This window comes from Nanorana parkeri, unplaced genomic scaffold (genome assembly GCF_000935625.1).
Source record: "Nanorana parkeri isolate BGI_ZX_2015 unplaced genomic scaffold, ASM93562v1 scaffold1252, whole genome shotgun sequence".
NCBI classification, from domain to species: Eukaryota; Metazoa; Chordata; class Amphibia; order Anura; family Dicroglossidae; genus Nanorana; species Nanorana parkeri.
Genome location: NW_017307520.1, coordinates 188,991 through 204,241, shown reverse-complemented (window position 1 = coordinate 204,241; position 15,251 = coordinate 188,991). Strand labels below are relative to the sequence as shown.

The 15,251-nt window shown below is 40.7% G+C and overlaps 1 protein-coding gene across 3 annotated transcripts in view; it reads right to left on the bottom strand.

The window, feature by feature from the left end:
* Nucleotides 1-15,251, bottom strand: part of LOC108797281 (sodium-dependent neutral amino acid transporter B(0)AT3-like) — a 59,887-nt gene that overhangs the window by 17,801 nt on the left and 26,835 nt on the right. For all 3 annotated transcript variants that reach the window (XM_018568853.1, XM_018568854.1, XM_018568855.1), the window contains 4 exons: nucleotides 13,047-13,175; nucleotides 12,802-12,958; nucleotides 8,098-8,302; nucleotides 3,967-4,126 (listed from right to left, as the gene is read on the bottom strand). In XM_018568853.1, coding sequence (XP_018424355.1) covers nucleotides 3,967-4,126; nucleotides 8,098-8,302; nucleotides 12,802-12,958; nucleotides 13,047-13,175 — 651 coding nt within the window. The remainder of the gene's footprint in view (nucleotides 1-3,966; nucleotides 4,127-8,097; nucleotides 8,303-12,801; nucleotides 12,959-13,046; nucleotides 13,176-15,251) is intronic.

The window sequence follows — 15,251 nt, the reverse complement described above, 5'->3', positions numbered from 1 at the left end:
CCAAAGAGCCCTGGTGAGACCGTAGAGAGCTTTACAGAGCCCTGGTGCTGGTGGGACCCTACAGAGTCCTGGTGAGACCCTGCGGAGCACTGGTTTTACCAGTTCTTCTTGAAGTCTCACTAGGGCTCTTTGGGGTCTCACCAGGGCTCTGAGGGGTGAACCCGGCTGGTGATGAGACCCTACAGAGCCCTGGTGCTGGTGAGACCCTACAGAGCCCTGGTTTAACCGGGCCTGTGTGGGGTTTCACCAGGGCACTTTGGGGTCTCACCAGCCCTTTTTTAACCCCACAGAACCATGTTGGGACCCTACCCTGGTGGGCTCTTTGGGATTTTTGGGGTCTAACCAAGCTGGCAAGACCCCACAGAGCCCTGGCGAGACCCCACAGAGCCCTGGCGAGACCCCACAGAGCCCTAGTGAGACCCCACAGAGCCTTGATTAAATCAGTGCTTTGTAGGGTCTCCCCACGGCTCTGTGGGGTTTCACCAAGACTGGTGAGATCCCCACAGAGCCCTGCTGAGACCCCCACAGAGCCCTAGTTTAACCAGGGCTCTTTGGGGTCTCACCAGGGCACTGAGGGGTCTAACCAGACTGGTGAAATCGCACAGAGCCCTGGTAAAACCCTACAGAGCCCTAATTTATTCAGGGCTCTGTGGGGTCTCACCAGGGCTCTGCGGGGTCTCACCAGCCTGGTTAAACCCCACAGAGCCCTGGTAAAACCCCACAGGCCTGAGTGGGACCTCATGTTTAGGTTTCGCCTAAGGCCTCGCAAACTCTAGAGCCGCCTCTGCACCACTGAAAGTAGGATGCCCCCAGGACTGTAGCCACGAAAGACACAAAAGAATAGGATTAACTGACCTGGGTAATATGTAGAAAGAGATGCCCTCCATTTGGATAGTTGCCAGATGCATAGTGAGGGGCATGGTGGTTTTAAATACTGCCAGACAGGTCTGCTCCGACGTGACCCCGTCTTTTTATATTTTACCAAAAATATGGGTGATAAATGGGTGTGGTTACTGGGGGTGTGGCCACTAAAGGGTGTGGCCACTGAGGGGTGTGGTCACTGAGGAGCGCTGTAAAGCTTTCTCGCACAGGGCGCCTAAAGACCTAAGGCCGGCCCTGCTGCCCCATATACCACAAAGATCTGAAGAGGTTAAGTCAGAGGCACAACAGGGATTTTATGTGTCTCTACGAAAGCTTGCTCAATGAAGTTTCTGGCTGTGCCATAGGCCAAGAATGCTTGAGTCCAGAAACTGTTCTCTTTAAACAGGAGCTGGACAGAAAAAAACTGTTTTAGTATGCTGAGAGGAGATCACACCATCTAGGAATTTCTCTCTCAGATACCCTAGGCACTGAAGTTTGGGCGCTGAAAAGGATGGATGTCCCTCCTCTGTGCAATATAACAAAGCCTATTATTTTCACGCAAAGCTAGCTGTTTAGGCGCAATCTGTGCCTATTCCAACTGCATAAACTTCATTATTGAAAGCAGGGGGTTATCGAAGTTCAGAGCCAAATAAACACGTCCTATAGGGCGCTGGTTTTCATCCACGTCAGATGGAAGGTGTCTGCAGCCAGCTCATTCTTAATGTCATCAGATAAACCTTACCAGAACAACACTACCAATGCCTGGTTATTCAAGTTTAATTCAGAGGCCAGAGTTTTGGAATGTATTGCATACTCTGCAGCCATCTCTAATTCCTTTCCTAGCCAACAAATCTCAGAAGCTAAGAAAGAAGCATGAGCAAATGAATTGAAAACCATCCATACATCTTCTAGTAATAGTCTGTAATCATATAGCTGTGGGTGATCCTTCTCGAGAAGTGGAGAGACCCAGACCAGTGCTTGTCTAAATTATGAGATTATGCAGGGGACTTTGGTTCTGTCAGATAAAAAGTTTACAGAGTGTAATTAAAGCTGGATATGGGACTTGTTCAATATCCATTGGCAGAGCTGGGTCTCTCCAGAGTACAGAGTAGGAAATGGCAGCCATAGTGATAAGGCTGCTGCCTGTGCAGATACCAGTCTTGAGGCAGGCGCAACCGACACAGCACATTGATGTGAACTGAAGCCATAGGACATAAGATAATTCACCTTATACCTGTACAGGTAATGTGTTGGGCAATACAGCCCAGCGCTAATGGTGTGAACAAGTCATGAAACCCAGTTGGCATAAAAATACTCCCAATAACAAGCCACCGTAATTTAGCGCATTCTGGGTTCCTATATAGCAATTTCTGCCTGTGCAGAGCAACCTCAAACTTGAGCATCTAAGGCTTCATTCACATGAGACATTTAACTCTACAGATTCTTGCAGCAGGAATCACAAGTGGCTCTGGACAGCTGAGGCTGCTCAGCCTGTACAAAACAATGACAGGATGACAGTGGCCACAGCTGCTTGTGTCCATGGGCTCTCATGTGTCTCTAACCTGCTCCATGTGCAATTACTTCTGAGCACAGTTGAACAGCTGGGGCAGCTGTCAGTCTGCCATTACTTTGTACAAGCTGAACAGCCACAGCTGTCTGGAGCCACTTGTGATTCCTGTCTGTGATTTCTGTAGCAAGAAGCTGTTTTAGGTTATGACAACCAGTCGCTGCTGCTCTCTCCCTAGTGTGCAGAGCAACCAATCTTGTTGATACCCCCTCGTGGGTCATTTTGTGTGAGGTGCACATACATCCATAGGATGTGCACTTCCCTCCTAGCAACTTGGAGACTAATGTGATGTCACAAACAACAAAAAAAAAAAAATTCTGGTCACAGAAGCATTTGAAATATTTTAGAGTGTTATGACTGCACATGGGTAGAAGAAGGTTTAACAGCAAATGTGGGTTTATTTGGAGTTGACCTTTACAGATGGCCAGTGCTGATGTGCTACACGTACTGTAAGTGGTTCTGCAAAGGGCACTAAACAAATCTCTGGACAAGTGCCCTGCAAATCTCTGAAAATGTTTTCTAGTGTTACTGTGAGTCAGTATTTCCAAGCTAAGCAATCAGACTCAGACAAAGTAAATATAACTAAATAAGAGACAAAAAATGAATATTTCATAAGTAAAGCTGGACATGCACTGTTTGAATTCTGGCCAATTCCTGTTGACTTGGCCAAAATTCAAGCTGTGTGTGGCCTTGCTGGTACCACCCAGCTCAACCCAGGGGCAGGGCAAAGTTGTCAGCCGAACAGTGACTGCAGCTAATCAGTTATTAATTAATGTTTAATGTTTGGTTATTCTGAAGGCACTGTCTGTCAAAATACAATAGCCCAGCAGTGGAGATTCTTCCATCCATGCTGTTTAGTGAGGATGTGTATGTTCAGCTTTAATCTTTGCAACCACAATAATAAACTGTCTCTAACTCAGTGAAGTAATACTGTCACAAGCCTGCACAAGAAGCAGAATGCTCACCTCTCCAACAGGAGGCATATTTAAAACTTTGCTCTCTTGCAGAGCTTTGGGTGCTGCTACTATTCAACACTTCCAGGTGTGTCAGATAACATGTCCCCCGATGGCTGCTGTGGTTCCTTCCTACCTCTACATCACTGCATGACACACTAGTGATGCAGAAGTCAGCAGGAGGAACCAGTGCAACTTGGAAGACATGCTATCCAAAACACCCAAAAGTATTGGAAAGCAGAAGTGCCTGGTTTCTACACTGTCCACTGTAAAGGTTAGTTTTTATCTTTTTATCTTTTACAGGTTCTTTTTGTCAGGATCATTTTGTTGAGTTATAGCAACAGAGTATCTTTAGGAATGAATATTTGGAGTCCATTCAGACACTGATAATAACTCAAGACATGTATATTTGGTTATAAGCTCACTTATAGAAAACTGAATGTACGAAATTGTGTGCCAGTCCCAGAAAAATTTGCTTTAGCTCATCAATATCTGTATAGATGGTTCTCTCTTAGCCTCTGTTGTTTTATTTTTTTATAACACTGTCAGTCTTACGATACATAAATAAATAAAAAAGCTGTTTACCTTTCAATTCCATATACATATGTAACAGCAATTACTTCGCAAAATACAACTATAAGAAGCGTTAAGGAACCAGTAAAGGTGTCAAAAATTTGAAGCCAATAATTTCCGGATCCCATTGTAAAAATAAGAGAGAACAAAAAGGATATCAAGCAAATTAACCCTAGAGGAGAAAAAAAAGCCCAAAGGTGTCAAAGCTTAGTTATAAACAACATGTCAGCTTACAAGTTTCATACACATTATTGACATTTCTGGGCTGTAATTGGTCTGCCAAAGTTCAATTTGTGAGGATCAAGCCAATTTGCTAGAAGTGGAATGTAAAAAGAAGTAAGGAAGAAAGAATGGACACAGAAAGGGAAAGATCTCAGACTTTCTGTGTCGCTTTAGGTTTCTGAAAGCACCTTAAGTTACTGCACCTAGTACTTTTTACACAATGCAAAAAAAAGGTGTGAAAATATATACTCTTTTTTTTAGAGCTAGCCAACCAAACACCAGAAACGTGTCTCAAACTGCATTTTGTATAGTATTGTAGAAGAGTTTATTTTTTCAAAGCAATAGCAATTTATTGGTCTTAAATGTATTGAATAGCAATTTATTGCTACTTAGTTTTTAATAGCAAAAGCAATGTGTCATTGTAGCAGTTTGTAGCATTGTAAAACACCACCCAATGCTTGTCACAGGCTGGCATTTAAAAAAAAAAAAAAAGTAGTTTTGTAGTGTTTTGGTGTTACAAAAGTGATTTTGCACGCTAAATAATTGCGGGACTCTTATAGGGCTTGTTCACACCATTTTCTGGCCCAGATCTGGAGCAGATCTGCAGACACGGTGCTATGCATGCAGCATTTTTTTTTTGGAGTGGGGCTGTCAGTATGTTAGCTGCAGTGCGGTGCGTTTTCGGCACGTTTGACGCTTTCGTGCTTTTCCGGACCATACTAAATGTGACATGCAGTATTTTCTCTGTCCGGACCGGACTGCGCACGTGAGAACTGTAGCCCATAAAACAGATAGGGATACATTGGGATGCATTTTGGGTGCAGGAGCGCACGGTTCTGGTCCGGACACAATCCGGACGTCGCGTGAACAAGCCCTAAGGCAATAATTCTTTTTACAGCTAGTTGTGCCACAATGTGGATCATTGTAAAACATTACCCAACACTTGCTACAAACTGAATTTTTTGTGTTTTAAATGTGCTGAAGTAAAATAAATAATTTTGTATCCACGCACACATCTGGGAGCTTCAATTCATACAGTTACTGAAGTGGTATTTTGAATTGTGTGATATTACCCAACACTGACAGGTTTACAAATAAAACTTCCACCCAGCGTACAGCTGTGTGAATGCTGTTCGCATGGCTCTAGGAAATATACTCCTCAGCACCATCTAGGGGCACTAGTCCTGTGCGATTGCCATATTTAGTGCAATTATAAGAAATATGTTTTACAGTTTACAGTTAGAGCTTGTAAAATTGACTGACATGCCTATACATTTTCCAGTTGTTTTCAACTTGTAGTGCATACTGATGGACCTGAAGTTAATACAACCAATTGGCAAGAAAGAAAGATATAGGAGCACCACAATGTTAACGCACAGTGATTCTATAGATGGAAAGGAATCTTCTTTGAAGTAATCATAAGCAATAAATATATTTAAAAAAACCCACAAAAACAATCCATTGTGGCAGGAGCGTCACTAGACTCCTGGGAAACACGCTTTGGATTTCCTGCCCACTGCCCCAGGTTTAGTGACACTTCTACACTCTCATATCTGCTCATTCATGACACCAATGCACAGGGTCTCTAAACTTTGACACCAACAAACCTGTATTTATGGACTGTTATTACACTTCAGGGTGTGATTCAATGTATGTGGATTCTGGACTTTTTTTTTTTGCTAATATTGTAAAATTCTTATAACAGATTGCTAATGTTTTTTATAATTTGGTGTGATGGGGTTTTCTTTTACACTGCACTTACAATAAAATAAGTCAATTGCACATGGATTGTGTCCACTGGAGCTCCCGTCTCTATGATCATAATGCTCGCATGGATCCGCTCACCTGATGCATTTCGTCACTACTGACTTCCTCTGAGGCGACGGTCAGTAGTGACGAAATGCATCAGGTGGGCGGATCCATGCGAGCATTACGATCATAGAGACGGGAGCTCCAGTGGACACAATCCATGTGCAATTGCCTTATTTTAATTGTAAGTGCATTTAAATCATTTTAAATAAATTTACTTTGACATACTACACTATGGGAAGCATTTTTTCTCTCTCTGAGTACAAGAGAAGGTGGAAGATGGAGGAATAGTATTATACGGTTTTGGAAAGATAAGCCAGAGTTGGGAGGAATATACCCCAATTTATTGTCGGATCAAAAAACAAAGGAGAGGATTTGGTTCTACATATATCATCAAAGTGCTAATTGTTCATCTGAAATATGGTGAGCAATAGGAGTCGGTGAGTGCGGCCAGACCTTCTCTTTGAGCACGGTGGAGAGCACTGATTCACTAATTGTTTATGCATTCACGGACGTGGTGTGGATTATAAAAGTTGGAAGATGTATCTTCACAAATTTAAAGGACTTAATTGCATTAAGAAGTAATGGGCTTCACATATGGATATGTAGATTAAGTGGGAGTTGTACATCACTTGTGAGATTTAATATAGGATTTTCTATATGTATACATTCTATGAGATGTACTAGCACAACTATATGTTTTTTGTTATTCACAGTTTTTTCAATGTTTATTATGGCTTATAGTGTCTAGACCATTAGACCAAGAGTTTTTTTTAAAGTATTATTAGCACAGGCATTGTGCAACACAGGTGTTGTGGATAATACATAATTGTTTTATCAGTTTGTGATAATTTCACAATTTTATAACATATTGTTCTCACATTTTAGGAATATTTTTTGAGTTTGTGAAGCGCAGTGCTATTTTATTTTTTCCTATTTTGGGTGTACTCACCTATTAAGCACAGTTGCTTTTAGAGTGTTATTTGATTCCTTAGCGCAGTTTTTTTGCTATCTAACATTATACGTTTTAAGGTTGCCTTTAAAAGGTATAGAGTGCGATAGACAGGTATGTGGAAAGGAATTTCGGAGAAGAGGTGAGACTTGCAAGACACTTTGATAGCAACAATGGAAATTTGACTTGAGTGGATCACAAGGGGTCAGTGATGTTGGTTGCAAGTTTGTAAATATTAGACATGTTCACTGCCAAAAAATTCGTTTAGTTTCGTTTTGTTTTAAATTCGGATTTGTGTTATTTCGTTTTTCGGGATTCGGGTGTGGAAGTCAATTCGGATTCGGACGAAATTCGGTAGCGGTAGTTCGAACGTTCGTTTCGTTTTCTGTTCTTATTCGTTTCTTATTCGTTTCGTTCGTAGCAAAGTGACATTTGAGGGGGAAAAAATATTTTTCTCCTTCTCTAATGTCACTTTGCTCCAACGAACGAAATGAATAAGAAACGAATACAAACCGAAAACAAAACGAACGTTCGAACTACCGCTACCGAATTTCGGAAATGGAAATTCGGATTCGTTTGCATTCGTTATGTCTGTAATTCGGATACTTCCGAATTTCCGAAAATTCAGAATTTCGATTCGGAACGAAAGGAATAGCACATGTCTAGTAAATATTGTGACACTTTGCTTATGCAGCAGTGTTGCCATTGTGGGCCTACCTTTGCATACCTCCCAACGGTCCCCCATTTGGAACCAAATCTCTCTGACCCTCTTCAGTTGTTCCGCTTCTTGGACTGCTATACAGATATCTATGCAAATGTACCTTTGTAAATTATTTCTTAATTATCGTGTTTGCTATTAATAAAAGCCAGTAAAACAGAAAAGCATTGGTGAAAGAAAAAACTATTCTGGGTTTAACCAGTCATTTTTGGCATATAAATTCTTAATGAACTGCGTAACTGGGGACGTGGCAGGGGTGTGTCCACTGTCTAAATACACTGTGCTGAAGGACGTCCCTCTTTTTAATCCCAGAAAGTTAGGAGGTATGCTTTTGTACACAGCAGGTCACTTCTGTTGATAGAAGAAATTGCATTGAAATATATAATGGATGATATAATACACTTCTAAAAACACATATATGGTGTCAAGTGCATAAGCTTACCTGATATAGCCTCTACTGGAACAGACTTTGGAAATATTTTAAGATCTAATATAGGTGTCAATACTCCTTCAACGTTTCCAAACATTGAAGACAGTCCAAGGGTAAACAACATTATGAAGAAGAGAATAGCCCACACTTGGGATCCTGGCATTTGAATAATTGCTTCCGTAAAAACAATAAATGCCAAACCAGTACCAGAAGCACTCTACAAGAGAAAAAAAAATGATTCAATATAAAAGTAAATATTAGTCATGTCATTATATTATAGATAATTTTATAGCTGCATAGGTTAAATAATGGGTCTACGCGTATATTAAATTCTGCTAAAAAAAAACAAATCCTTAAACCCTTAAACCCTGAGGACCCATTCACACCTATGCCCATCCCATTAAGGCAGCCTATCACACTGAATTGGCACTTGCCAAGCCTCCATGCAAATTTTAAATGCAAAAAAGTATACAGAAAGCTACAGAATAGCAATGAAATGTTAAAAAGTCCATTAGCAAGAATACCTAGATCCTACCCCATCATTTATCCCCCTTCCACATCAACGTTGTCTGTGTCAAGTGTGGATGCAGTTTAAATGTTTCCCCTCTTTGGCAGTTTTAACCATTTCATTGCAGTTCAGCTGATATAGTTCATCTGTGATTTTATCCTTTGCCAACAAGGTATCACCTTTTGTGATGGCACAATTGTCACCCTGAAAAGTCACTATGTTCCCTTGTTTTGTGAGCTTCTTTACTGACAAAAGATTGGTTTTAAGACCAGGCACATACAAAACATTTTTCACAGTTATTTTTTCTGGTGACACTCTGGGATATAGGACACTAAAGAAAACCGTCTCCTATTCCTGCTGATGCCATTATTTGTCCATTAGTGGTTGTAATTTTCTCTGTTTTACTCTGGTCAAGATTAATGAAGACATTTCTGTCTTTTGTCATGTGACTCGTAGCTCCTGAATCAACACACCATGCTTGCAAAGATGTGGTACAGCATTTGGATTGAAAAGCACATTCATTATCTGAAGTGAAGTAAAGTCTGTCTCTTCTTCCCTGTCTGCTTTAAACCCACTGCGGCAACAACTGGTTCACCCAAAAGATCCAACGCCAAAACACAAGATTTTTTTACATTTTTAAACCTCAGCGGCTGCTGAGTTCCCGTGCTTGTGGGGACCTCAGCAGTCTGCTGGGGACCTGGCTGTAGCTATCACTGGCAGTGCCTGTCCGGTTCTATATCTCCTCCTTCCCGCCACAGGCACAGCCTTGGACAGCCCCACACACAACACAGTACAGCTCTGGAGACGGCATTCGCCCAATCAACTCTCCACAGCATAGCCACTGCCCGCAGAGCCCTGCAGAGATCCACATACCGCCTGGGTGAGATCGCAGCCTGGTGAGATGTATGGTGCTCTAGGGACATGTATGGTGTTCTGGGGACATGTATTGTGCTCTGGGGACATGGCTCTGAATCCGAAACAGCATAATAATTAATTTTGTCCAAAACTTTATGCTGTACACATCTACTATATTTTCATAAAACCTTTGTTATCCTACTTTTTTAAGAATACGGAATATTAAAACCGTCCCGTTTTTGCCATCTTAATGTCCCGTTTTTTGCTTAAGAAAATATGGTCAGCCTAGCAAGCAATCATCTAATAAAGACATAGCACAAGCAGGTGGCTAGGTGCAGCCCCTTCTTTAAGGCTCATATAGAGTTGGTGGTTAACAATTGACAATTTTCCTGTCAGTGACATGGATTTGAACCAGAAGGAGGAAGAGAGGAGAGGGAGACACCAGACTTAATCTGAACAACTGGTCAACCACATACCTGCTTTGTGCTACATACAGTACCCAATACATTGAATCAAAATGTTGTTAAAGATATGTACTTTCCTTGGCTGCTGATCCAGGAATGATGATATGTTGCCTACAATGTGGCCTTGCAGCACAGGGATGGCTTTTGGAAAAATTGGTAGCTATGTATCTTTTAGGGGGTACAGCACACTCTAAGAGTTGGTGGTAGGAGCCAATGTCCACTTCTATGGCAGTAACTATAATGCTAGCCTTTGGTTAAATTAGTGTTTAATTGGCAGATAAAGGGAAGAGTGGAAGTTAACTCGTGGATATTTCCTGATAGAGAACCGGTAATGGTAAGATTTACCAGGAAAGGTGAGAGGAGAAATAGGAGTAAAATCTTGAGCCTGTTCTTGGTCACAAAGCCGACCCCATGTTCGAATCCAAATTCCGAATCCGAATTGACTTTCACACCCGAATCCTGAAAAACTAAATAACACAAATATCAAACGCATACATAAACAAAAACACACCCATCAATGAAAACGACAATTACGTCACACACGTTGGAAATTGGCATGCATGCTGGCAGTGGCAGCAGTAATTCTAGGGGTATTATTCATAGTAACTCTAAATTAATGACCTGTACAGTCTTTAAAAGAGTAGCCTTAGGGGCCAATTTGGGGTTCCAATGTTTTTTGCTATTTTATGGGTGCACGCAATTGTGAGGCTTAATATGCTTGGTATCTAATTACTCACTGCAACCTCATCTTTTATGTTTTATGAAAAAATTTGGTATTACATTGTGTTTATGTGCGTTAAAATTAATTCAAATGCATTTTTTATTGATAATTTGGGTTTGATAAAGTTTTGTGTAATATATATAAAAAAAATGCAACTGACACCATTTTATTCTCTAGGGTCTTTGCTTTCAGAAAATAAGTGCTTTAAGCAATTTATAGGCCTAAAATGTGCATTTTAATGTTTACACGTACGATGTACTTCTGTAAAGGGGATGGAAGTGGATGTTTCTGTTAAAGTATTATTAAGGTCTGTTTTTTTTTACCTTAATGCATTCTGTGCATTAGGGTAAAAATGGCCCAGCACCTTTTTTCTACCCCAGTCCCCCTCAGTCCCCCCCACACTTACCTGTCAGCTGCGCTCGTCCCCGCCGTCGGTCCAAAGTGATCCTGTGTTCCCTGAACTTTCGGGTTGCGGAGGGAGGATACTAATGGCAGAGGAGCCATAGGCTCCTTCTGCCATCAAGCGAAGAGGGAAGGGGCGTGGCCTGCCACAGGGCTGTGTGTGTGTCTATGGACGCACACAGCCACTGCGGAAACGAGCGGGCACGAGCATGCATGGTTGCCTCCACTAGAACTATGGTGGCACCCGTGCAGGGGGTGGGGGGAAAAGCGCTGTGGGGTGGCACTAGAAAACGAGGAAATAAAAACTTTTAAAGAAAAAGAGCAAAAGCCTTTAGCAAAGGAGGGTCTCCTTAAAGGAGAAAAAAAGGCTTTAATATCATTTTAAGTTAAGGTGTCTCCCATATAACCCCCCTCCCATGTGAATAAGTCCGAGGTATACAGTATATAACCCCTTGTTTACTAGTTCACAGAAAATAGTAAACAAAACACACAGACACAGTGAAAAAGTAAAAATAAAACGTTGTCCTCCAATGTAAATCCAATGTCAACGAAGTGATTCAATGATGTAGAAGCAAGGTAAATCAGGTGACACGTGCCACAATGATATCATCCTGTCGATACTCCTATCACAAATGACAGCTCTCCAGCCAGATGCTGAATGTGAACAAACCAGCCGGGTATCAGTGACATTACTTGGGATATCCCCAGCCGGTCTCTTGACATTCAGCAGCCAGCCGGGGAGCTCACATTTGTGACCGAGGTTGTGGGGGGAGAAGCAGTTGTAGCATTTGGGGTTGTTTTGGTGTCATTCAGCGTGATTGATGTTGGCTCTACATTGCAGGATGATTGATGTGATTGACATTGCATTTACATGTATGCCGGATGTCTTGGAGCCCTCTTTTTTTTAAAGGGGGCTTTCAGATTCTTTTATTTTAAGTCTCCTCCTGCAGACCATCACATCCATAGCCTGGTGGATGGGAATGAGGCTCTTGTCCTCATCAACATTTGGACTAAGTGCTTTCCAAGGGGTGGGACAACTTTGCAAAGTATCCTCCCATTGTTTTGAGCATGTGGCCTGGTATGGTTGAGGGGATGGCAGGCTGTACACCCGCTGCCCCTTCCTTTCCTTCGGGTCTGATTTGAATTTCGAGAATTACCCAAAAAATGTACTGACAAGGAACATGATAGGAGAAGAGAGCAGAGTGACAGAGAAATTGCCTTATTAGTCAGCTCTTTCACTGTCCTCTCAACCAGCTGGCGGTGGAGAGAAGACACCAATCTATGCCTTCTACAGTCCAAAACTGGAACATTAAAAATAGTCTAATCTTCCCGACTGTGCTGTCTGCCTGGGCAGTTTAAATCTAAGGATTGGGTGGACAGAAATACAAATCATTTGGCATTTATATGTATTTTATCTGTGTATTTCACTGTTTGCCATCAGTTAAGATTTAATTATGGCCATTACATAGCCCATAGTTTGTATGTTCCTTACGTATCTTGAGGATTCTAGAGTAAAGATCTTCTCAAAGGTTGAAATGCTTGCAGCCATTACCAGGGGATCCCGCTATCTCATTTGGATTTTCCATGTTATGAAGAATGCAGATGGAGTGAAAATACCTAGAGGTGCGTGGGAATAGGTAGAAGCTAAAATGTATGGCAGTGAGAGCTCCCAAGAGATAAAAAAAATACCTAGAGTAAGCAAAATGCCACCTTTATTTAAATATAATTTCGGGTAGACCTACCCTTTAAAAAGTAAAGATAATTACCTGATCCAAAAATTCTTGAAGAGTACATTCTTTTAACATAAGATGATTAATTCTTTCAGGGTAGGTAGCATTGAGACTATGAGAAACCTCAATGTAGTTATTTCTTGTAATGTTCCACTCACTTATATCAAACTCATTTAATAGGGAAATAATATTTCTGAAATTAAAATGACACATTTGCTTTATTCCTATTTTATATAAAACATGGCAACAAAACACTTGTGCAAACATTTTATAATTTTTACCTGTCCAAACAGTCCCAGTAAGCATGTTTTGCTTTAAATCCCAAAATGCAAAATATTGGAATAGAAGCATATAATGATGACACACTGTTGATGACAGCTATTGATACAGCATCTTTTTCGCAGTCATTCCTAAAATATAATAAATGCAATTTATTTATAGTTGGTTGCTCCAGCTTGACATTTATAATATGCCTATATACATCTGGCTACTGCAAACAAGACACAGTAGACAGAGCCAACATAAATTAGCCCACACGGGCAAATTAACCCATACACTACGAATTGTGTCCCACAGTTTATAAACTGTTTGATAGTATGTGTCTTACCATCAGACCCCATTTCAGCTTTTTTACAATGCCACATTGGGCAGAATGCTACTCAGCTCCTGATCTACAACTGCCACTCTAAAATAGAAAATAACTACGTACCTTATTGCTTGATCTCTAACTCTACTGGCTAAAATCAAACTCATAAAATGCTGTGGCTTTTTGTAAATAACCGTGGGTCTGCCAGGAAAACATTTACTCACAATGGGTTCTTCTTTCAAAATGTTCCAATTATGACTTAGGGCTCTCTTGATATTGAAAGTCCTATTATTTAAATGAGTGCAAAAGCTGATCTCCTTCCTATCACATGGTGCACCCTGCATTTCTCTTTTATTAGTTAGGTATTTACTTACTTAAATTATTTATTTAGGTCAAACTCGATGGACATTTGTCTTTTTTCAACCTAACTATGTAACTATGTACATAGATCTCCTATTCGTTCATATTTGTGCTATAGGTGTCTTCTATCCAACCTTCTTCATATTATTTTTCTTAGATTTTGTTTCTTAAAAATTACACCTTTTTCCTTATAATATTTTAGCTTAGTACAAGTATGCTTCAACCTAAACAACTGACCTAAAAGATAGACTCCCTCCCCTTGTCAATCTCTCTGTTTTTAAGTAAAGTGAAGGACATTAGACAAACCAAACATCTGACTCTTTCCTTACAGAACAAACACAAGTTATACTATAAAACATGGTTTTACTGGATCAACTTTTTTATCTCTTGGATGAGGGCAAGTCTATATTTCTCAGGGACTCTTGAATCACCTTACCACTCCTGCTCACCTGCCTCCCTTACATCCAAATTGATACAAACTCCTGCCTTGATTGCTGCTCCCCCCACCTCCACAATTTTTCTGAGTGAAAATTCCGCTTAAAATCAGTACCAGACCCTCATCAAGAATAAGGGTCTGGTGCAAAATTCTAAGGGGGAACCCCACATCTTTTTTTTTTCTTCTTCAAATCAAGCAGGCAGGAAAATGTAATTTACCGTCAAATGGGTTTTGTTTTCTTTCTTAATGTCAATTTTGCTCTAGTACATTGTACAGATGCACCAACTCACAGGCCGGTTTAGGGTATTTCCCAGGCATGTTATTTTAAGGAATTTTGCATTGTTTTTTTTTTATAAATTCTTTATTTTTCACATTTTCCACACAAATAACAGGGAATAGCGGCAAGGCACAATATTGGTCCTCATAGGCCGTAAAAGATGTTCTTACTTACATATAACGCAGTGTTACAAAATACAACAAGGGCCTTCCAAGGGTAGAGACAGGTATTCTCGTTGATTTTTCCTTAATATAGTAAAAAAATAAAAACCCCAGTGGTGAATAAATACCACCAAAAGAAAGCTCTATCTGTCCCCAAAAAAGGGTATAAAATTCATTTCAGTACAGCGCTGCATGACGGAATAAATGTCAGTCAAAGTACCGCAGCGCTGAATACTGAAAAATGGCCTGGATGGGAAGGGGGATTAACACCGCGGATGTCAACTGGTTAATATGGTGACTCTCAGTTTATGACTCAGTAGGATACCACACATTCCTTCCTTATTCACCAGGCGATCTGTAGGGAATTGGCTGAACAGTGCAGGACAATTACTGTGGTATTAGCTATTTACAACATCTATTGTAAAATATACTATTCAGGCTAATCCACACCAGGCCTAGATAAAGCTTCAGATAAACAATCAGGTTTTAGTGCCAAGGCTTTGTATGATCAAAGAGACCAGCTTAGCAGATCTGGAGCTAGAATTGAGAATGCCTAAACAAACTAGGGAGATATAATTCATTTCAGCTATATTTTCCCTCTACTCGTGCCTATCTGCTAGGTTTTTGTCAATGGAATGCTATCAGAGGCCTTTATATTATTATTAT